The sequence below is a fragment of the Monodelphis domestica genome, chromosome 8, assembly GCF_027887165.1.
Source record: "Monodelphis domestica isolate mMonDom1 chromosome 8, mMonDom1.pri, whole genome shotgun sequence".
NCBI classification, from domain to species: Eukaryota; Metazoa; Chordata; class Mammalia; order Didelphimorphia; family Didelphidae; genus Monodelphis; species Monodelphis domestica.
Genome location: NC_077234.1, coordinates 130,092,908 through 130,115,999, shown reverse-complemented (window position 1 = coordinate 130,115,999; position 23,092 = coordinate 130,092,908). Strand labels below are relative to the sequence as shown.

Genomic DNA, 23,092 nt, shown 5'->3' with positions numbered 1-23,092 from the left:
TTGGGAAAGAGAATTATAATCCAAAACAGTCCTGAGAGCAAATTACAATTCCAAAGGAACAAAGATGAAGCATGCTACTCAACTCCTAACAGGAATAGGTGATAGACTTAAAATGCAGAATAAATCATACATTTTTGGATGAGATCAATGAGGAAATTTGATTTTTCTAAATGTGTATATTTGTCAAGAGATCTTTTTTTTTGGAGGAGTGGGGTCCCTACATAATGAGAGAGGAGGAAGAGAATAAGTTTGTTAATTAAGAAAAATAACATCAAAGCAAAAAAAGTCATTATAAGTTAGGGAAATGATTGTAAAGTGATTAAGATTACATTTACAAAATGACTACTTATGCAAAGTAATTCCAATTTTGAAGTCATATAAATTGAAACTATGGCAAAGTCAATATAAAATATGCCAGTTTTCTTCCAAGCAAGTTTTCTACTTCTCTTTCACATTTAATCAGAGTGATCTCTACCATTTTTTCCCTAGGTACCAACATAAAATTTCTCTTCTTAGTTTCAAGGTACTCCTGTTGTCTCAAAAGCAAATACCCACCTTTCTACTCTATGTATCATTTCTCCTAACTAAAGCTCTACTTTTCCTCCTCAAATATTCCTAGAACAATTTGTCTGGATATATCTCCTTCATTCCAACCACACTATGCTTTGTACTGCAATGTATATATACATATCACAACCTCTGTAATGGATAGTCTTCTGCTTGAAAGGAATGACTTTTTCACCTTTTTGTCTCCAATATCTTATACATAGAAGTTGCTTAATCAATGTGTATTAAACTGAATTAAATTCTTAAGTTATAAAAGTAATAATGCTTTAAGACTTTCATATTACCTTATTAATATTCAGAACTCTATGAAATTAGGTATATTATCCCCATTTTACAGAGGAGGAAATTGTAAAATGCAGATAACCATACCTCACTTAAGTGACTTGTCCAGGGTTGCACAACTAATAAGTGTTTAAGGTAAAATTTGAACTCAACTCCACTCTCTTGATTCTGAGTCCAAGGTTCTCTCCATTATACCACAATGCTACTCATATATTCTATGATCTCCTCAATTACAAAAATCAAGTTAAATCATACTATTTGCAAAAAAACATATATGCATATGTACACATATTCCTTTAAAATACAAAGATGGCACTATTCATGGTATGTCTGAATATCCATGCCTTTGCTTCTATCTGCCACCCTCTTCCTACCCCAGACCTCTGCCTACTAAAATATATTGATCCTTCAAATTTCAGCTCAGAATCTCTTCCTATTTGAATCTCCAGCAACCTTTCTCTTCATTGGAATTTGGCAACATTCATCATTGTTACTCATTTGAACACTGAATTATATTTTCCTGTGTCAGCATAAACAACTTATCTGTCTACATATGACATCCCTTTTCACTCTCAATTGCCCCCCACCCACCCACCAAAAAAAGTTGTTTCTTAAGGACAAGGGCTAGATCTTAAACCTCTTTTTTTTTTTAATTCTTCAAAGGGCTCAGCATTACTGCCAGACATATGGTAGATAATGTAAAATATCTATTGAATTAAACAAATGTCAAAGCAATTTTACCACTTCAAATTAAAAAACAAGTCTGTTACTTTATTCCTTATGGGGGAAAACAAACTAAAATATCAAAAACAATAGACCCCCCCCCAACACACACACACACACACACACACACACATATGTAGCCCCAAGAAGTAACTCCCAAGGGATGCATATGGAAAAACAGAAAAGGTCCCATATTTAGAAAACCTAGGTTTAAAATTCCAATTTTGCCACTATCTGAGGCCCAGAAAGTTTAAGTGATTTATCCAAATAGATGTGAACAAGTCACTTAAACTCTCTGGCCCTAAGTTTCCTCATCTGTAAAATACAAGGCTTAGACTGGGTGACCTCTAACATCCCCTCCGGCTCTAAATGTATGAAGATATACTGAGGAGATATAGCTATATGAGGTAACTAGAACAAATATTTAGATTTCTAGAAAATAGTTATTTTAGTTCTAACTACTCGATTATTGTATAGCTATAAAATAATTATTCCAGGCAAAAATTGCTTTAGTCAGATATTATTTATTCTAGAGAACATTTCTAAACGTCCCAAAACTGTAGGTTTCAGAAACTAGTCAAAGTTTTTATATTATAGTCACATTGCCCTAGACTTAGGAAAATTTATGGATTGCTTGAAAGTAGATCTAACAAAAACAATCATACTTTTTGGCTTATAACTCACTTTAGAACATAGTCTCATTTGTTTCTTAACAACCACTCTTTTGTGTCCAAGTGAGAGGATGCAGCAGGTTTCTACAGAAGACAGGACTGATGTCACTATCAGGAAGTCCTACAAAGGTTACCGTATATCTAGAATATCCCTTCACACAGAGAAAAAGGAAGTTACATGTCACCTGGACATACATAAGTACCACATACCACAGTATGGTAATCATCACAATTACCCTAAATTACTAGACAGAATGTGAGGGGTGAGATGCCAAAGTAACACGTTACTACTTAAGAGAAGCATGCACTTGGAAGGCTTTATGAACAACTCTGTTATAAGATCCCTGTTATATTCCACAGCTACATTTGATGTAACAAGTCACCTACTAATGTATACTAATGATTGTGTAGTCACTGATTGGTTTACATTAATGTGTAAAATTGAAAAAGGGCAATTTTTGCTGTTGATAAGCCCAGAAGCTAAATTAAGACAAAAAATAAGGAAAGAATAACATAAGAAAAATAAAGTACCTCTGTCTGACCTTCATGGGCACTCGATTCATGAGTAACTCGAATAGCCTGAAAGAAGAACACATGGCATTTATGAAAAAATTACCACATTCAATTTTTAAAATGAATAAACTAAGACAATGTAAAGACTGCAAGATTTTTAAACAATAATCAATCAGGGAAGGCATGGAAATAGCAGGGAATAACTTAATTCTGCTTGGACCCAGGAGGAAGAGCTAAGATTAATGGGTAAAACTGGAGGGAGGCAGATTTTACCTCAATACAAGAAAAAGCTTGTTAATAGCTACAGGTGTTCAAAAATGAAACTCACTGCCTCAGATTGTACTCACAGGATATAGGGATGAAAAGAACCTTAGAGCTATTAGGATCATAGATCTACAACTGGAAAAGACAATAGAGGTCATGGAGCCAAATGTCAATTTACAATGAAAAAAATTGATGCCCAGCAAGGTGAGGCAACTCCCCAAAAGCACAAGTAATAAGTAACAGGGATAGGATTGGAACTCAGGCTACCTTTCCATTGAACCATATTTAAACTCTCTCTTTTTACAAGTGATAAAGTTGAGGCCCAAAAAGATAAAATGATAAAATGACTTTGAGTAATTACTCAACATATATAGTTAAAGGTAGGATGAATAAAATTGTTTGGATACATTCTAATAGACACTTTGGGTATAGGTAGGGAGAGATGACTTCTGAGGTTCTTTCCAAAAGTCTAAAAGGCTTCCCAGTCAGGTGTCTCATAGCAACACACAAGTGCCCAAACTAAAATGCTGGTCATCTCAAACCCACAGAAAAATCTCAGTGTTGTTCTCTGCAAATCAGAAAATTATAGAATTTTACAACATAAACAACATACATTTACTCCAATTAATTAATGGAATCACTTCATCAACAAATTCATTTTGTTCAAACAGTATAGCAGAGTTGGTGGCATTGCTCAATAAAACCTAAGAGAGGTACTAAGCCAAAGATAAGCTATGCTCCAACGCAGGTCAGGATATATTTCTTACAAATGCAATGTCAGCAATTAGCTCACAAGTATGATGGTATAAATAATTGTTGCTTCTCTAATGGAATCAGAATTCAAACTTTAAAGTTTAAACGGGGCCCCCAACATTAATTCAAGAATTGGTGAATTAAATATCTACAAGACCATCAGAACCCAGAAGTCTTACATTATAGGAGTTAATGTCGAGTGTCTTAATTTGCCATTGTGGCAGGCAAGATTACTGACTGGCAGAAGTCATGGGATGAAACATGTAGGGCCTGAGATGAAACCTTATCAAATTGGAGGATCTGGAGGAAGGTTTAGACTGAGCTTAAAAAGCCAGCACTTGAAGCAGGTTTTCTCCCTGCCATTCTTTTGGACTTATAAGGAGCTCTCTCCCAGTCATCCTGGCACCTATCTATGTAAGCTATCTCAAGGGGACCACAGTAGGCTGGCAATCCGGGAACTAGGGCTTTCTTCTTTGGCTCTGGTCTCTTCCTGAATTCAAGTCCGCTCCTGGACTAGCCTTAATTTGTCTAGTCTGACCACATGGGAAGTTGGGCCTCCTGGCTTCCCTTTCCTTGTGGGGAAACTAGGACCTGATGGAGCAGAAGTAATTTGGCTGGGGACTTTTTAAGTTAGATGGGCTGGAAACCTTATTTCTCTCTTTCTTTATCTTTACTAATAAATACTTATGAATTTAATATGTCTCCAAGATTAATTTTTATTCATAAAATGACAGTTAGTCACCATGTAGAGTGGCAATATGAAAATACACTAGATTTGGAGGCAAAAGAACATCAATTCTAATCCTGGCTCTGCAACTTATTATCTTCATGACCTTGGGCAAGCAAATTAATTTCTTTTTAGGGTCTCTACCTGTGAAACAAGGAGTACAGACTAAATATCTTTAAGATCTCATCCAGTTCTAGATCCCATGAAAACTCTAAAAAGATCCCTTCATGTCTACACCCTACTATTAAGCACACACCTCCAGGCAACAATTTAGTCACCATCACTCTTCTCTATTTGAAAGAAGTAAAGAAGGAAGAAGATAAAAAAAAGAAAGAAACAGATGGTAGCAGGATGTGCATATGTTTGATGTAGATGATTGGATCCAATTATATTACTGCTTAGTTTATGTATGTGTCATTAATATACTAATTCATGCCACACCTATAAAGAATAAAAATGACCAGAAAGAACATCAATGAATCACTTAAAAATAAACAAGAAAAGGTTTCAAAGGAGACAGAGAAATGGGGAAAGTCTGGAACTATTACATTAATTTAAATTATTAAAAAAATTTTTTAAATTTTTTTAAACCTTTATCTTCTGTCTTAGAATCAATACTATGTATTTATATGAGTGGTAAGAGCTAGGCATGGAGGTTAAGTGAGTTGCCCAGGGTCACACAGCTAGAAAGTATCTGAGGCCAGATTTGAACCTAGGACCTCCTGTCTCTAAGCTTGGCTCTCAATACACTGAACCATCCAGTTGCCCCCTAAAAAAATTTTAATGCTTGGGCATGCTGGCATGCTGTTTGCAGCTTTTCAGAAATAAAAAAAAAAAACATAAGTGTTGCCATTCAGAAATAGCATGATCAAATCAACAGATTAATAAGTGTCTATATGGATGCTATGGTAAGTAGGAGAATCACAGAACTAGGTCCCTGTACTTGTGGAGTTTATAATATATTAATAAGTGTTACTATTCAGAGGGCAACACATACTTTAATACAACAGGGTAAATAAGAAAATCAAGTATCATTAATAAAAATTTTTAATTTGTCACTTGTATTTTAAAATATTCAATTGTAAGTTCTACTGTCACATGTCACTCAAATACTAAAAAAAGAAGAATTATATAACTCAATTGTTTAAAGAAAAATAGGACAGGTCTAGGAATACTATTGAGAACATATACTAATTAGGAAGTTAGTAAATGGTGAAATGCTTGACTTTAAACTTCAGACCTAGCCAGGTCAGAAATGCTAGTTAGGAGCAGGTAGGTAACACAGTGGATAGATTGTCAGGCCTATGGTTAGGAGGTCCTGGATTTAAATCTAGCCTCAGAAATTTTCTAGCTGTGTGACCCTGGGCAAATCACTTAACTCCAACTGCTTAGCTCTTACTCCTCTTCTGTCTTAGAACTGATTTCTAAGACAAAAGGTAAGATGGTTTGGGGGGTTTTCTTTTTTAATGCTCTCAAACAGAGGGTGCTACCAGGCATTTATGTGTGTAAGGAATAGAAGGGTAAAAAGAAGGGAAGAAGAAAATACACATATGCTAAAACTTATAGAACAAACTGTTTTTATTTTCCTATACCAGTTTTGAATGGAGAAGAGTAGACTGGAACAAGTTGTTTTAAAAAAATGTAGATTTTAAGATATTAGATGGAATGGGAAGCAATTACAACCCACTAAGGAACTAGAACCCACTTTATTTTTTTTTTAAACCCTTACCTTCCGTCTTGGAACCAATACTATTATTGGTTCCAAGGCAGAAGAGTTGTAAGGGCTAGGCAATGAAGGTTAAGTGACTTGCCCAGGGTCACACAGCTGGGAAGTGTCTGAGGCCAGATTTGAACCTAGGACCTCCAATATCTAAGTCAGGCTCTCAATACACTGAGCTACCCAACTGCCCCTTAGAATTTAAAAATCTAAATTTTCCACAACCCCAAATTATCTATAGCACAAACCTTTACTCCCAATATACACACACCCTTGGAGCAGGTCACAGAATCCCCCCTCCTCTTGCACTAAGCAGTGAGCATAGAGACTATTCTAAGGTTAGGCTATGGTGGTGCTCCCAGTACAGCAGCTCTAAGAGTAAGGAAGTACTGGTGGAAGGAATCTAGTGGAGCTAAAGAAAGGTGAAAGCTTAGAAAAGGACCTGGGGGGAAGGATCAGGGGGAGGAACAGTTAGATTTAAGAAGAAGGAATCCAAATACAAGCTTTGAGGAGATGGAGCCTTCCAGTTAAACCCTAAAGAATAGGTCTTGGTCTCAATTAATCTCCCCTTTCATTTTTCTAAAATCTCTTATCTTAATGATCACATTTGCCTTTTTGGCTGCCATCTTATACTTCTGACTCATACTGAGTTTTAGTAAAGTACTAAAACCACCAGGTCTTTTTCAAATGAACTGCTATCAAGCCATGCCTCTTCCATCTTATTTTTCTGATGATCTTTTACCCCCTTTCTTCCTTTCTTGCCTTGCTTGGGCACCAGGGACAGGCCCACTTGTTTTATTTTGCTCTGCTACCACTTGTTGCTTCCAACTAGGGTTGCTTCCATCTTTCCTTCTTGACCTACTGAGAAACATAATCCACAAAGGAAGAACAGGAATAAAAAGGCCTTCCTGTGAACCTCCTTTTTCTTCCATTTTATATCCCACCAAGGAGTTACACCTAACTAATAATGGACATTTATACAAAGGTGAACAAGCTTTAATCACATTTTGGAGAAAAATCAGACTCTTGTTCTCTTGAGCTTTGCCCCAGAAGCTAAGGAGTGTACTCAGGGTCCAGAGCATCAAAGAGGCAGAGTGCAATAGGAACACTGCTGAGAGACCAGTGCTAGGGCTAAAAGTACCAAGAACAATGCTAAGGAGCAAATAAGAGAGAAGAACTATGAGGTTTACCTTTCCCTCCTTCAAATACCACCACCAATGCTGTTGCCTCATGCCTTGGCTTGGAGCAGTACCTGACAGTGGCCAGGAGAAGAGAGGAAAGGTGTATTACACATGGCCATTGGTAGGTAAGAGTAATACCTCTTGAATATAGTTATAAAACATTTATATATTATTCTTCTAGAGTAGTTCCCCAGGACATGAAAAACAATAATAAAAAGGTACTGACTTCATATTTTTCTAGGTATCTGGCTCTTTCTTCAGGACTCATACTTAGGGAATCTTCCAAGAATTTTTTCAATGTTGATCCAGATTCTAAAAATATTAAAAATTACAATGAGAAATTTCTATAATCCTTTATTAGAAACCAGCTAAACATAAATAGTTGCTAAATGATTTAAGAATTCTACTTTTTCTAGGCTCCAGAGAGCAAAAGTTACAGGTCAATATTAGGAAGAGTTTCCTCTCCATTAGAGCTATTTGAAAATAAAACAGGCTGCCTTCATGAGGTAATGAGTCGTTATTACTGGAGGAGTTCAAATCAGACATATTAAAACAGAGATTCATTCCTTGGAGAGGAGTCTGAATTGAATGACCACTTTCTAACTTTTAGATTCGATGATGGTATGGCATAAAATCCTCTTCCTGGATGAAATTCTTCCATTCGTAAATTAGACAAATGAAAACATATGTAAAGACTTACTTTTGATAGAATATAAACAAAAGGTAAAAATTCAACTTCTAACCTAGTTGCCACTGATATTCAATTGCTTTTCAGACAACAATAAGTTTCTTGAAAGTGATATAATTTACCTTTTAAAAGTGAAAACATTAACAGATTTTTAAATACTAGCACTTTTTCAAAAGTACTGAGAACATGTTTGAAAAGAAAATGTAATTTTAGGATGAACTTGACATATTATCTTTTCTTATCACTCAATGTTTAGCACAGTGCTTGGCACACAGTAAATAATAAAATACTTGCTTCCTTCCCTCCCTCTTTATGCTGTTCTTTTGAAAGAACATGTCTATTTATAGAACATTAGGAAGGAAAAATGAAGCTATGTTTAAGCACTGACTTCCCTTTTACAAAAAGTTGCAAGAAGAAATACCTTATTCTAACCAGAATTCTAACCTTGTTCCAACCAGAAGTTAGAGTAAGGAAGAATTAGAGCACCACCTTCTGTCCAAAGCAATCAATTTAAAACTACAAAGAAAAATACCAGGAATGAGAAATTTACCAAAATTCATTTTGTCTTTGTTGTTAGCAATGGCATGGATCAGTCCAATTGTTCCACAAGCATTACTGATGGTTTGCTTCATGAAATATACTGATTCTGTGACGTCTTGTCCTTCTGATTTTATTTTTTCTTCCTCTTCTATTCTGAATACTTCATACTATTTTGTTTAAAAAAGAAAAAAGAAAAAAGTCAGCATTCTGTAGTTGGAAAACAAATATTATCACAATCATGTATTTAAACACAGAAATTCACCAGTTATGTATGTAATATGGATTAATAATTTCTTAAAACAAAATTAAGACAAAATCCTTCAGTATTCTTAAAATGTCAATAAAGAGTCTAAAGAAAAGCTATGTTGAACTTGTTTTTAAAGACTGAAGAATTCAAATCAACTTTTAAAATTAAAAGTTATTCTTCACAGGATTAATCTAAAAATGAAATACAGGTCAATCTATACAGCAATGTTCAGGAATCTCTTTTTCCCTAGTTGCTTACCAGTAAAGCTAAGCAATGGCTAGGCATACTAGCAGGTAACAGGGAGAAAAGTTAGTGGAAGATTTAAAAAAAAGAGAGAGAAAGTAAGAAGAGTGAAATTAAGGTACATCTGGTAGAGTGTGAAATAATGTCATCACCAAATGGTTCATTTACCCCTCTGCTACCAGGTACCACTGACTGCATATACCAATATAAAATAGAGAAAAATCTGAAATGTTGACATTAAACTTATCCTGCATTAATTTGTCTTGTCCATTCAACTGCAAGCTATAGAGAGGAAAAGAGGGAGAGAGGGAACAAGGAAGGAAACAAGCATTATTAAATGTATAATATGTATGAGGCACTGTGCTAAGTGCTTTACAAATACTATGTCATTTGATCCTCTAAACAACCCTGGGAGGAAGAGGCTGTCTTTATCCCTATTTTACAGCTGAGGAGACAGAAGTGAGAAGAAATAAGTGACTTCCTAGGGTTGTATGGCTATTAATTGTCTGAGATCAGATTTGAAGTTAAGTCTTCCTGACTGTAGGTCAGCATAGTCTCCACAGAGCCACTAGCTACCAGAGAGTACTTAATGTTGAGAGCTCACCTAATTTAATCAATATATAAGACTATGTTACATAAGAATTTTTATCTTTTCCCCAGACATCGGTATTCTGAAAACAAAATTTAAGAATTTAGGTGAGGGGGCAGCTGGGTAGCTCAGTTGATTGAGAACCAGGCCTAGAGACGGGAGGTCCTAGGTTCAAATCTGGCCTCAGCCACTTCCTAGCTGTGTGACCCTGGGCAAGTCACTTGACCCCCATTGCCTAGCCCTTACCACTCTTCTGCCTTGGAGCCAATACACAGTATTGACCCCAAGATGGAAAGTAAGGGTTTAAAAAAAAAAAGAATTTAGGTGAAATTAGGTGAATTGAAGTTCAAATTCCCTGAATACATTTGAATATATACTATTATGTTGAATACATATGTACACATCATCCAGAAGAAAAATTTAAGTGCCATCATATTACAATAAGTATACTCACTAATGTTTATAAACTATTTTTTAAAAGTTAATACCATTAATAAGCAGTTTTGAAAGGAAAAATCTAAAGTATCAACAATCATATGAAAAATTATTTCAAACCACTAAATAGAGAAATGTGAATTAAAGCAACACCAAGGTACTACCTCACACTCTCAGATTTGCAAAGGTAACAGAAGAGGAAAATGACATCGAGGATGAGCTACAGGAAAACACGCACATTAATTTTGTGAATTGGGCCAGACATTCTGAAAAGTAATTTACAATTGTGCCCTAAAAGCATCACATTGTGCAGTATCTTTGTCCCACTGATACTAAAAACAGGCCTATAACTCAAAAAGATCAAAGGAAAAGGAAAAGGACCTATATTACATTTATTAAAGTATTTAAAGCAGCTCTTTTTGTAGTATCCAAAAACTATAAACTAAGGAGTTACCCCTACTGGAGAAAGGATAAGCAGTTACGATATAAAAATGTTTTGAAATATTATTCCCTTAAAAACAAGTTTTTGAAGAAACAAGACTTAAATGCAACATTGGATAGTGAAGTAATGTATACAGTACTCTCAAATCCCAGGCAGAGGAAGCTACTGTAGGAGTAGCATCCTATTCCTTTTTCCATGAAAGGTAGTAGTCAGGCCACCGCTGGGATTTGATTGACTCAGGGGCTTTAAAGGCTTATTGTTTCCTGGATGGCTAAGCATAAGATAGTAACAAGGGACTCCCAGGGCTGGCTATCTAAGGCTTCACTGTCAAGGCATGATGGCAATTCAGGCAGGACTTCGTTCAGTTGATCAACCCAAGTTTGCTAAATATCCTCCTGCAATGGCTAAATAAATCTCCATCTGTTATCTGCTGAATAATAAATGGGTGTCTCATTTTGTTCCAATATCTAACATAAACTGACAATTGGCCAAAGTTAGTCCCAGTCCAGAACTGTAGAATGCCCATTTTCGAATCCTAAATGATTTAAAAACACTAAAGAAAAATGTTTCTTATTGAAAACTTAAGTTTAAGAATCCTACAACTCAAAAAATAAAAAGTGATCAGGATTTCCAAATTGTTCCCAGTGTTCCAATCATCGTAATCAAGGGTCAACATAATTTGAATGGTGAAATTGACTTTAGAACCCAACTTTAAAAACTTTCAGAATCCTAACAAAAAAAGGAAATGAAAAGTATTTAGATTGAATTATTTCCTTGTTTACTGTGTTCACAGAAATTCTCAATAAAGTTGTTTTAGAAGTATAAGAAAATCATTTCCAAGAGCTTAGGGAAAAGTAAAAATTTTAATACCCATTAAGAAGTAAAGTACTACAGCAAGTTACATGGCTCAGTAGATTGAGAGCCAGTCCTAAACACAGGAGTTCAGATCTGACACTTCCCAGCTGTGTGACCCTGGGCAAGTCACTTAACCCCCATTGCCCAGTCTTTACGGATTTTCTGCCTTGGAACCAATACACAGTACTGATTCTAAGATGGAAGGTAAGAGTTAAAAAAGAAAAGTAAAAAGCCATGTTCTCATCAAAGTTGAACTCTTAAGAGCTAATTAGATTTTATAGGCTATTTTCCAGACACAATGTCTCCTCACTGTTGGTAAATTGTCTATAATTGAGACAGGTTTTCTTTAGATGAATACAAAAAACAAACTGTCTTAATGTTTGCAGTCTCTAAAATTCAAAATATCCCTTTTTAAAGTCTCATTTTTAAAACTAGAATGGAAATATTTTATATACTGACCAGGAATAAGTCAGCTAGATCATTCAGATAGATATATCTGAATGATAGGAGTAAATAAGATTATTTGGCAATTAAAGTCTACTTTTCTAAAACCAAGACCTGTGGTTTCCATTAAAGGGATCTTTGGTAGAAGCAATGTCCTGCCCCATGAAATTAGGCTCCTTCATGCCTTATAGCTCAAAGGACTTAAGGCTCAGGCTGCTGACAATACTTTCTGATCTCCTGAATTCAAAGCAGCCAGAAAATTTGTTTCAGGTGCTTTCTTGATGCCTGGCTGAAGAAAAACAATGAGCAACTCAGGCAAGGGAGTTTCTCTCTACTGAATCAACTCAAGATGTCCTTACTACATAACTCTGTCAAACAGCCTTCTCCTGTTATGGCTAAGTAAATCTTTTCTTAAATGTTGGATAATCTATAAATTCTTATCTCATTTTGTTCCAAAATGGGAAATAAATTACAAGAGGGCTGGATAAATCCAGAACAACTGGTAGGGTCATGCAGGATTGGAAATGAATGATATTGCTGAACTAGGGCATGGGCATGGGTAAACCAGAATTATCTTTTGTTGGGAGGTAGCTTGTTTTCTGGCAACAAAAAGATGGTACAAATGTCTCCCAAACCACTACAGAAAAAGGGGAGGCAGTTCCTCAGCAGCCTGATTATGGGTAAAGATTCTGTATTCCCCTCTGACCTACACCAACAGATTTCTCAGGGATGGGGAAGTCCCGGCTGAGTCAGGGAAAATTAAGTGGGTGATGGGAGGACTATTCTCCATGGTTTCTGATGAAAATAAGTGACCATGCAGAAGTGACCATGCTATAGCCCTAAACTACTACTGCTTATGATTATCTTCTTACAAAGAGAAATCCATCAGCTACCATGTGCACCTAATCATTAAGACTCTAGCTTTGGTCTCTCCCAAGATTCTCCTAAATTCAGCCATTTGCTTTGTTTTTGTTCTCCTTCAACTGATCCTCAAAGAGGAGTACACACTGTCTTACTTGGAACATTATCATTCACTTATTCATTCAAAGAACATTAATTACTTGCCTACTTTGCCCAAGATGCTATGTCAAGCACTCTAGATATTAAAAAAAAAAAAGGCACCTGAATTCAACCAGTTTATATCTTAACAGCTCAATGTAATTCCTAAATGTGGTACCCAGAACTGAACACAATACTCTTTCCAGGGCAGACAGGCAAATCTGTCACTTCCTTGGTCCTCAAATCTGTACCTCATACATCTTGTTAGCTTTTATAGCTTCCATTTTTAGCATTCCCTTTTTCAGACACGTTATTATTTCTCATATAATGCACCTGTGAAGTCAAATTTTTAGACCCAACTTTACATTTATCATTATTAAATGTTTAACCTTCTTTTAGCTCTATTTTCATTTTTATATTTGTTTTGACAAAATAGTGATCTATACACTGAGAGTTAATGGGGGAGGAAATTCATCAGTAAAGAATAATTTCCTGTCTGTAAAAATATAATCAATTTAGTTTCCTGTGATGTCATATAGTGTTTACCACATACAGCACTGTACAGGCATAAAACTTCTGCATCATCTATAAGGCTTCAAACCTCCTGACTCCTGACACATTTTCCAAAGCATAATTTTGCTGACTTTAACTTTTAATATTCATATCATTGCATTAAAATCACATAGCACAAACAAGAATTCTACTTAATTTTGAAGGCCTTATTAAGTTCTTAATAAAATTTCTTTCTCTCTTCATGCCCTGAAACATATTAGCATATAAATTATAATCATTTTCATGGTGGTGTTTTTTGCAAATATTTAGTACTGCAGTATTAGACAACTAAATAGAACAAGAAATGATGCTTATTCTTGCACTTGGATATATAATAAAAACAAATTCCACCAACTCCTCTATTTACCTCTCCAAGGAAGAAGTGTAATCATCTAGATGTTCTTGTTGGCAGATAACCTGGTTGTTGACTGCTAAAATGTCTTCAGGAAATTGCAAAGCTTCCTTAATGGCTGCAATTTTCTCTTTAAAATAAAAACCTATCTTTTAAAATATTTTTCTGACCTTGAGTCACAGAACATTATAGTCTCTAACTAACTAAAATTGAGGTTTACCCCAAGGGTAATGAAGAGGCATAGAATAACCATGAGCATAACACATCACAGACAAGAAATAAGGAAGGAAAACAGAATAAAGATGTTGTCAAAGAAATGTGCAAGTGAAAAGGAAGGGGGATGGGGGGTGGGAGGGGGCAGCTGGGTGGCTCAGTGGATTGAGAGCCATGTGACAGGAGGTCCTAGGTTCAAATCTGGCTTCAGACCCTTCCTAACTGTGTGATACTGAGCAAGTCACTTTAACCCCTATTGCCCAGTCCTTAACACATTTCTGCCACAGTACAGATTCTAGAAGGTAAGGTTTTTAATTTTTTTAATTAAAAAAAAAAAGAAAAGGAAGGTGGCAAGGTATCTGCCTTATGGGAAGAATAATGGTTTGTTAGCCTTAAGTCCATATGTGCTCTGTTGGTATCCTTGAGGTGTTAAGAGGTGACAAACTTCTGGATCACTCTCTGGTGCATTTATGGGGCCCTATAGACAATAGTTGTGCAGAATGGGCAATCATGGATAGATTGTGTTCTCTATCACTGGAGGGAATAACTTCATCAATAAGATTACAAATATATAGCAACATATTTTACAACTTATAACTACTCTTATCACCTAGAGTGGCAGCTATCTCTCTGTCTTGTGGTTTCTGCTCACCTAGAAAGTAAGTCAACTAACCAAATCACTGTTAAAAATGTGATGTAGTAAAGGGTCATTCCACTAATGAGATGTCCTTCCAAGTCAAGGTCAAATTACTGCCTTTCAATTCATTCTTAATCTAAAAACTGTATTATTTTCTAGCCCCTATCTTTTCCTCTTTGCCACAAAAATAACATTATTCATATGAAATAATACACCAAATTATCAGTAACTAGAGAAGTAAAAATACAATCGTGAAACTTCTCATCTTATGACTATCAAATTAGCAAAAGTGACAAATGTTGAAGGACCTATGGGAAGACAAACACACTAACATATTATTGGTGGAGCCCTAAAGCTATTCAATAGTTCTGAAAAATAATTTGGAACTATCCTAGAAGTCATTTAACTAGAACTACTTTTTTTTTTTCAGTTACTAATGCCCCTCAGGAGGATTAGAAATAGAAATAAATAATTTGGAATTATCCTAGAAGACATTTAACTAGAACTACTTTTTTTTTTTCAGTTACTAATGCCCCTCAGGAGGATTAGAAATAGAAATAAATAATTTGGAACTATCCTAGAAGTCATTTAACTAGAACTACTTTTTTTTTTTTTCAGTTACTAATGCCCCTCAGGAGGATTAGAAATAGAAATAAAGGTCACATATATGCCAAAAAAAAAATTGTAGCCCAACTTCTGTGGTAACAAGAACCATAAACAAAACAGGTAATCTTCAAATGGGGGAATATCTAAACAAAGTGTCTCTGTGAATATACTGCAAAAGTATTATGCTGTGAAAAACAAGTATGAAGAAACTTGAGCAGACTTTATGAACTAAAATTGATTGAAATATGGAGAAAGAAAAGAAAATGCATTCAATGACCCCAATAACATGAAGGAAAGTAGCACTATGAGGCACCAGAACTTTGATGAAGGCAGTGACCTATACTGAATACAAAGGACTGATGATGAAATGAACGTCTCAACACATGGAATGAGAGATGGTAAATTTTAGGCATAGAATGAGGCACATACATTGTCAGACACACAATGTGTACTCTTGGAAACATTCTATTGCTCAAAAAGAGCAAATTGTTGGGAAGTGATAGTACTTTTTTAAAATCAATAAAACATTTTAAAATGCAATTTTAAAAAGAATAAGAGACTTCACCAAAAAAAGTTATAATTTCAGTATATTCTACTCAGAACCCCCCAGATACCAGTTTAGCAACACTATTTAAAAAAAAAAAATAAGGTTAGTCTGGCACAACTTGATTTCTTGTCATTGCTGCTTCTTTTTTTTACATATCCACTAGGCATCTCTTTATACGTCTAGAACTTTGCCAAGAACCATAGTAAAACCAAATGGTCTAAAACTTCAAGATTCCATTTTTTTTCCATTCCTGCAAACCAGGAAAATATCTGCCTCTCTCTCTAGTTCTTAAGCTATTCTTGATTCTCTTTCAAAAATTACAGACAATGACTAAGCTATCAGTGGTATTCACCAATTCTTTCAGTACCCTGGAGAATATATAGTTCACTGGTGTCACCTTAAGTGAAGAACTCTAGCTCCTCTTGCTTGTTACATGTCCTTTGTACATTTATATCAAGACTTCTGAGACATTTGTGTTTTACTCCAAGTATTTTTCTTTTACTCTATCCATGTGAACTTATGGATTTCTTCATTCCTATTTTTCTTCCTCTACTGTTACCACTCACAATGAAGGAGGATAATTTAAGGGATGTAGAATATTTTTTCCCCTTAAGATTATTTTTTCACAGAAACCAGTGAGCTATCAAATTCTAAGAAGCAATGAAAATAAACAGTACTTTCTGTTTAGTTCTTTAAATAAAGAACTGTATTTTCCTCTGAATGTGGACAATTTATTTTCCTAACAGAATCTTCTCAAAGACCAGATCAGACTGTACTCAAGAAAATATGTCAATATCTTTATGAAAATAGGAATTTAAATACATACATAAAATATGTATGCATATATGCATCTTGTGTACACACACATACACAATTCAGACAAAGTAACTTCAAAGACAGATCACAGCACCAAAAAATTTGTATGTGGCTAAAAGAAATAAGAAATTAGCATCTATATCAATCATACTGATCCCATAACTCCTTAAAATTGAGATATTTATCCATTTTTATTAGTCTTATTAATGCAAAGAACACTGGGCTAGGAGTCGGGAAACCTATGTTCTAGTTTAGGCTGTACATTACCCTGGAAAAAGACAACTAATACTTCTCTGAACCTAAGTTTCCTTTCTTCTTAGAAAAGATATCTAAGGTCTCTCAATGAAAAATGTTCTTATTCTATGAATTTTATTAATAAAATCCATTTTTAATGGCATGTCAGATTCTGTTTTTGAATTTGAAAAATCTCAAAGAAATCATGTAATTTCTTAAACGACTATACTGACAAAGAATTAAGATTGAATATGACAAGTTATGCAATCATTAGTGTGATCAATTAAATGAACTATTTCACAAACAATTTTACCTATTTAAAGTCCTAGGACTGAACACTGACAATTTGTTTAACCTATTCAATATTCTGCTTTATCAGTTCACAAAGAGAATAAACTGACCGTGTGAACATAAAAGTTATTATGATCTGTATTCACCTTTCTACCAGAAATTCTGGGTCCTCAAATGCTATCCCTCTTTACAACATCCAAATTCCACCAGAGTTCATCCTGTTCTTGTTTACAACTGGAAACTGTGAAAATTATGGGATACACTAGAATGAATATTAAACTAAGTCTTAGCCTTCGGTCAATCCTAATAACAGACAACCTTCAGAATTTAGACTATTCTTTCTAGGAAACAGAGAATACAAAGTGACTTACACTTAACCACAATCTATATAAATTATTTGTAACTCCCAAGGTACCCAATATGCCAAATACAATCAGTGTTCAAAGTTAATAACTTTAAGCCTTAGTATTCTTATAAAGAAAAGCAATTTAACAGCATCTACAAACATATTCTATATTACTTGCTCAAAAGAAAGTTTATTATATATGGGAAACATTTTCTTGAAATTATTCACAGAATACTTTTTTAAAAAATTTTTTTATTAAGTCAATTTAGAACATTATTCCTTGGTCCCAAGAATCATATTCTTTCCCTCCCTCCCCTTGCCCAACCCTTCCCATAGCCTACCTGCAATTCCAGAGGGTCCTTGATCAGAACCTATTTCCAAGTTGTTGATGTTTGCACTAGGATATTCATTTAGAGTCTACACCCCTAATCACATCCCCCCTCGACACATGAAATCAAACAGTTGTTTTTCTTCTGTGTTTATACTCCCACAGTTTTCCCTCTGAATGTGGATAGTGTTCTTTCTCGTAGATCCCTCCGGGATGTTCAGGATCATTGCACTGCCACTAATGCAGAAGTTCATTACATTCCATTGTACCTCAGCGTATCAGTCTCTGTGTACAATGTTTTCCTGGTTATGCTCCTCTCACTCTGCATCAATTCCTGGAGGTTGTTCCAGTCTCCATGGAATTCCTCCACTTTATTATTCCTTTGAGCACAATAGTATTCCATCACCAACATATACCACAATTTGTTTAACCATTCCCCAATTGAAGGGTACCCCTTCACTTTCCAATTTTTTTCTACCACAAAGAACGCAGCTATGAATATTCCTGTACAGTTGTGTTTCCTTATTATCTCTTTGGGGTACAAACACAGCAGTGCTATGTCTGGTTCAAAGGGCAGACAGTCTCTTCAGCATCCTTTGGGTATGGTTCCAAATTGCCCTCCAGAATGGTTAGATCAATTCACAACTCCACCAGCAATGCATTAATATTCCAACTTTGCCACATCCCCTCCAGCACTCATTACTTTCCATTGTTGTCATGTTAGTCAAACCACTGGGTGAGAGGTGATACCTCAGAATTGCTTTGATTTGCATCTCTCTGATTATAAGAAATTTTGAAGACTTTTTCATGTGCTTATTAACAGTTTTAATTTCTTTAACTGAAAATTGACTATTCGTGTCCCTTGCCCATTTATCAATTGGAGAATGGTTTGATTTTTTGTACAATTGATTTAGCTCTTTATAAATTTGAGTGATTAGACATTTGTCAGAGGTTTTTGTTATAAATTGTTTCCCAATTTGTTGCTTCCCTTCTAATTTTGGTTGCATTGGTTTTGTTTGTATAGAAACTTTTAAATTTGATGTAACCAAAATTATTTATTTTACATTTTGTGATTTTTTCTGACCCTTGCTTGGTTTTTCCTTTCGTGGGCAGCTGGGTGACTCAGTGGATTGAGAGCCAGGCCTAGAGACAGGAGGTCCTAGATTCAGATCTGGCCTCAGACACTTCCCAGCTGTGTGACCCTGGGCAAGTCACTTAACCCCTATTGCCTAGCCCTTACCACTCTTCTGTCTTGGAGTCAATACTATGTATTGACTCCAAAACGGAAGATAAGGGTTTTCCAAAAAAAATAATAATAAAATAAAATCTTTCCTTTCCCAAAGATTTGACATGTATACTACTCTGTATTCACCTAATTTACTTACACTTTCCTTTTTTATATTCAAGTCATTCACCCATTCTGAGTTTATCTTGGTGTAGGGTGTGAGATGTTGATCCAAACCTAATCTCTCCCATACTGTCTTCCAATTTTTCCAGCAATTTATATCAAATAGTGGATTATGGTCCCAAAAGCTGGGATCTCTGGGCTTATCAAAGACTCTTGCTGAGGTCACTAGCCCCAAGTCTATTCCACTGATCCTTCTTTCTGTCTCTTAGTCAGTACCATATTGTTTTGATGACCACTGCTTTATAGTATAGCTTGAGATCTGGGACTGCAAAGCCACCTTCCTTCACTTTTTTTTCATAATTTCCCTGATCTTTTGTTCTTCCAAATGAACTTTATTATTATTTTTTTTAATTCAGTAAAAGTTTTTTGGTAGTTCAATGGGTATGGAACTAAGTAAGTAAATCAATTTTGGTAGGACTGTCATTTTTATTTTGTTAGCTCACCCTACCCATGAGCAATTGATGTTTTTCCAATTGTTTAGATCTAGTTTTAATTATGTGGAGATTGTTTTGTAGTTGTGTTCATATAGTTCCTGTGTTTGTCTTGGCAGATAGATTCCTAAGTATTTTATATTGCTTAGGGTGATTTTAAATGGAATTTCTCTTTTTCATTCTTGATGCTGAGATGTGTTGGAGATATACAGAAATACTGATGACTTATGTGGGTTTATTTTGTATCCTGCAACTTTGCTAAAGTTGTTGATTATTTTGACTAGCTTTTTAGTTGATTCTTTAAGTAGACCACAATATCATCTGCAAAGAGTGATAGCCTGGTCTCCTCATTGCCTATTTTAATACCTTTAATTTCTTTTTCTTTTCTAATTGCTCCTACTAGTGTTTCTAGTAAAATGTTAAATAATAGAAGTGATAATGGGCATCCTTCTTTCACTCCTGATCTTATTGGGAAAGCTTCTAGTTTATCCCCATTGCAGATGATGTTTGCTGATGGTTTTAGATATATACTGTTTATTATTTTTAGGAAAGGTCCTTCTATTCCTATGCTTTCTAGTGTTTTCAATAGAAATGGGTGTTGTATTTTGTCAAAGGCTTTTTCTATATCTATTGAGATAATCATGTGATTTTTGTCAGTTTGTTTGTTAATATGCTCAATAATGTGGATGGTTTTCCTAATATTGAACCATCCTTGCATTCCTGGTATAAATCCTACGTGGTCATGATGAATAAACCCTCATGATCACTTGCTAGATTCTTTTTGCTAGGATCCTATGTGGAAGAGGCATGAAAGAAGAGAGAACTTCATGCATGCAAGACAGAAAGCTGGGGGCATCATCTGTCAATCAAGGTGAACATTCCAAACAGAATATTCCCAGGAAAGTTAGTTGGAGCCTGGCCAGGAGATGAACTGAGAGACTGGCTTAGTTTTCTGACCAAGGGTGAGACTGGCTTTTTCCTGACCTAGGCAGAGAGAGAGACCTTTGTGGCTTCTGACAGAGTCTGGACTTGAATTACTTAAGCATAGATTATCTGGCTGGTTAAAAAGAAGAAAAATACTTGTCCTCCAAACTCTCTGACTGTCCCTGAGTCACAGCTGTGACAGGACTGACATTTCCCATAATCCTCCCATCCCTCATTATAAATTAGGGAAATGCTCATCCCTCTCACCTCTTCTTACCTCAATCCTCCATCCTGTTGTTCCCAATAAATCCCCTTACTTGAGAAAGTTAGAGAAAAGAGTGTTTCCTCATAAACCTCAGAATCCACCCGGGAGGGAGGGGCAAAGCCAAAGGGTTTCAGAAGGAGGGTGGTGAAGGGAGGGATTGAGGGAGGAGGAGGAAAGGAAAAATACTGATCCATTAGCCATAAGTAGTGATCAATAGGCAACCCCAGAATAATTTATTTCTTCCTCTTTTAGTCTAGGCAATTTATATTTTTGTAAGTATTCATCCATATCACCTAGATTGCCATATTTGTTGCCATATAATTGGGCATAGTAGTTTTTAATGACTGCCTTAATTTCCTCTTCATTAGAGTTGAGGTCTCCCTCTTCATCTTGGATACTGTCAATTTGGTTTATTTCTTTCCTTTTTTTAATTAGACTGACTAGTACTTTGTTTTGTTTTTTCAAAATACCAACTTCTAACCTTCTTTATTAAATCAATAGTTCTTTGACTTTCAATTTTATTAATTTCTCCTTTGATTTTTATGATCCCTAATTTAGTCTTCATCTGAGGATTTTTAATTTGTTCACTTTCTAGTTTTTTAATTTGCATGCCCAATTCATTGACCTCTGCTCTCCCTAATTTGTTAATATATGAACTCAAGGATATAAATTTCTCCCCTAAGTACTGCTTTGACTACATCCCATAGATTTTGAAAGGATGTCTCATAATTGTCATTTTTTTTCAGTGAAAGTATTGTTTCTATGATTTGTTCTTTAACCAATTTTGGAGAAATGTATTGTTTAATTTCCAATTAATTTTTTATTTGACTCTCCATGTACCCATACTGATTGTTTTCATTGCATTGTGGTCTGAGAATGTTGTATTTATTATTTTTGCTCTTTTGCACTTGTTTACAATGTTTTTATGCCCTAGTACATGGTCAATCTTTGTGAATGTACCAGGTGTTGCTGAAAAGAAGGTGTATTCCTTTTTGTCCCTATTTATTTTTCTCCACATATCTACTAACTCTAATTTTTCTAAGATTTCATTCACTTTCTTCTCTTACCTCTTCTTATTTATTTTTTGGTTTGATTTATCTAGTTCTGATAAAGGAAGGTTCAGGTTTCCCAATAGTACAGTTTTTCTATCTATTGCACCCTTGAGGTCCAGTAGTTTCTCCTTTAGAAATTTGGATGCTATGCCATTTGGTGCATACATGTTGTGAACTGATATTTCCTCATTGTCTATACTGCCTTTTATTAGGATGTAATTACCTTCCTTATCTCTTTTGACTCGATCTATTTTTACTTTGGCTTTATCAGATATTATGATTGAGACTCTTCCCTTCTTTTTATCAGTTGATGCCCAATAGATTTGGCTCCATCCTCTCACTTTTACCCTATGTGTGTTTCTTGTAGACAGCATGTGGTAGGGTTTTGGTTTCTAAACCACTCTATTTGCTTGCGTTTTATGGGTGAGTTTATTCCATTCACATTCAGAGTTATGATTACCAGCTATGTATTTCCCAGCATTTTGATTTCCACTTCTAGTCCTGCCCTTTCTTCTTTCACTATTTCCTTCTACACCAGTGTTTTCTTTTAATCAGTCCCCCTAATTCCTACCTTTATTTTATTTCCCTTTCTACCCACCCCCTTTTTATTCCCCTCTTATTTTCTTTACAGTCTTTTTAAACTACACCATCCCCCCCACCACGCTCTCCCTCCTTTTATTGCTTCCCTCCCCACCAGTCTGTTTGTTACCCTTCTACTTCCCTATAGGGCACAAATAAATTCTCTGCCCCACTGTGTTTGATTGTTCTTCCCTCTTTGCATCAACTTCAATGCACCTAAGAATTGAGTATTTCCTATCTCCAACTTCTTTACCCTTCCAATGTATTGATGTTCTCCCCCCCGCCATGTGCTTCTATGTGACATATAAATTCACCCCCTTTTGTTTCTTTTCCCATTGCTCTTAGTATTATCTTTTTTTAAACTGTAGTTGTATACATACACACACACACATATATATATTCATGCATACACATATCTATATACATATTTATTTCTTAGCATTTCATCCTATACAGTTGGTCACTGTTCCCTCTAAGTATAATTCTTCAAGCTATCCAGGTGATAACAATTTTTAACTTACCAATATCCTCTTTTAACTTATTGGGTCCCTTAATAAAGTTTGTTTTTTGTTTTTTCCCCCTTTCTTAATTACCTTTTGATGATTCTCTTGAGTTCTATGTTTGGGCATCA

The 23,092-nt window shown here is 35.2% G+C and overlaps 1 protein-coding gene across 4 annotated transcripts in view; it reads right to left on the bottom strand.

Moving 5' to 3' along the window:
* Nucleotides 1–23,092, bottom strand: part of UCHL3 (ubiquitin C-terminal hydrolase L3) — a 105,323-nt gene that overhangs the window by 47,207 nt on the left and 35,024 nt on the right. For all 4 annotated transcript variants that reach the window (XM_007501455.3, XM_007501456.3, XM_007501457.3 and 1 more), the window contains exons 4-6: nt 8,637–8,793; nt 7,625–7,710; nt 2,775–2,822 (exon numbers count right to left, since the gene is read on the bottom strand). In XM_007501455.3, coding sequence (XP_007501517.1) covers nt 2,775–2,822; nt 7,625–7,710; nt 8,637–8,793 — 291 coding nt within the window. The remainder of the gene's footprint in view (nt 1–2,774; nt 2,823–7,624; nt 7,711–8,636; nt 8,794–23,092) is intronic.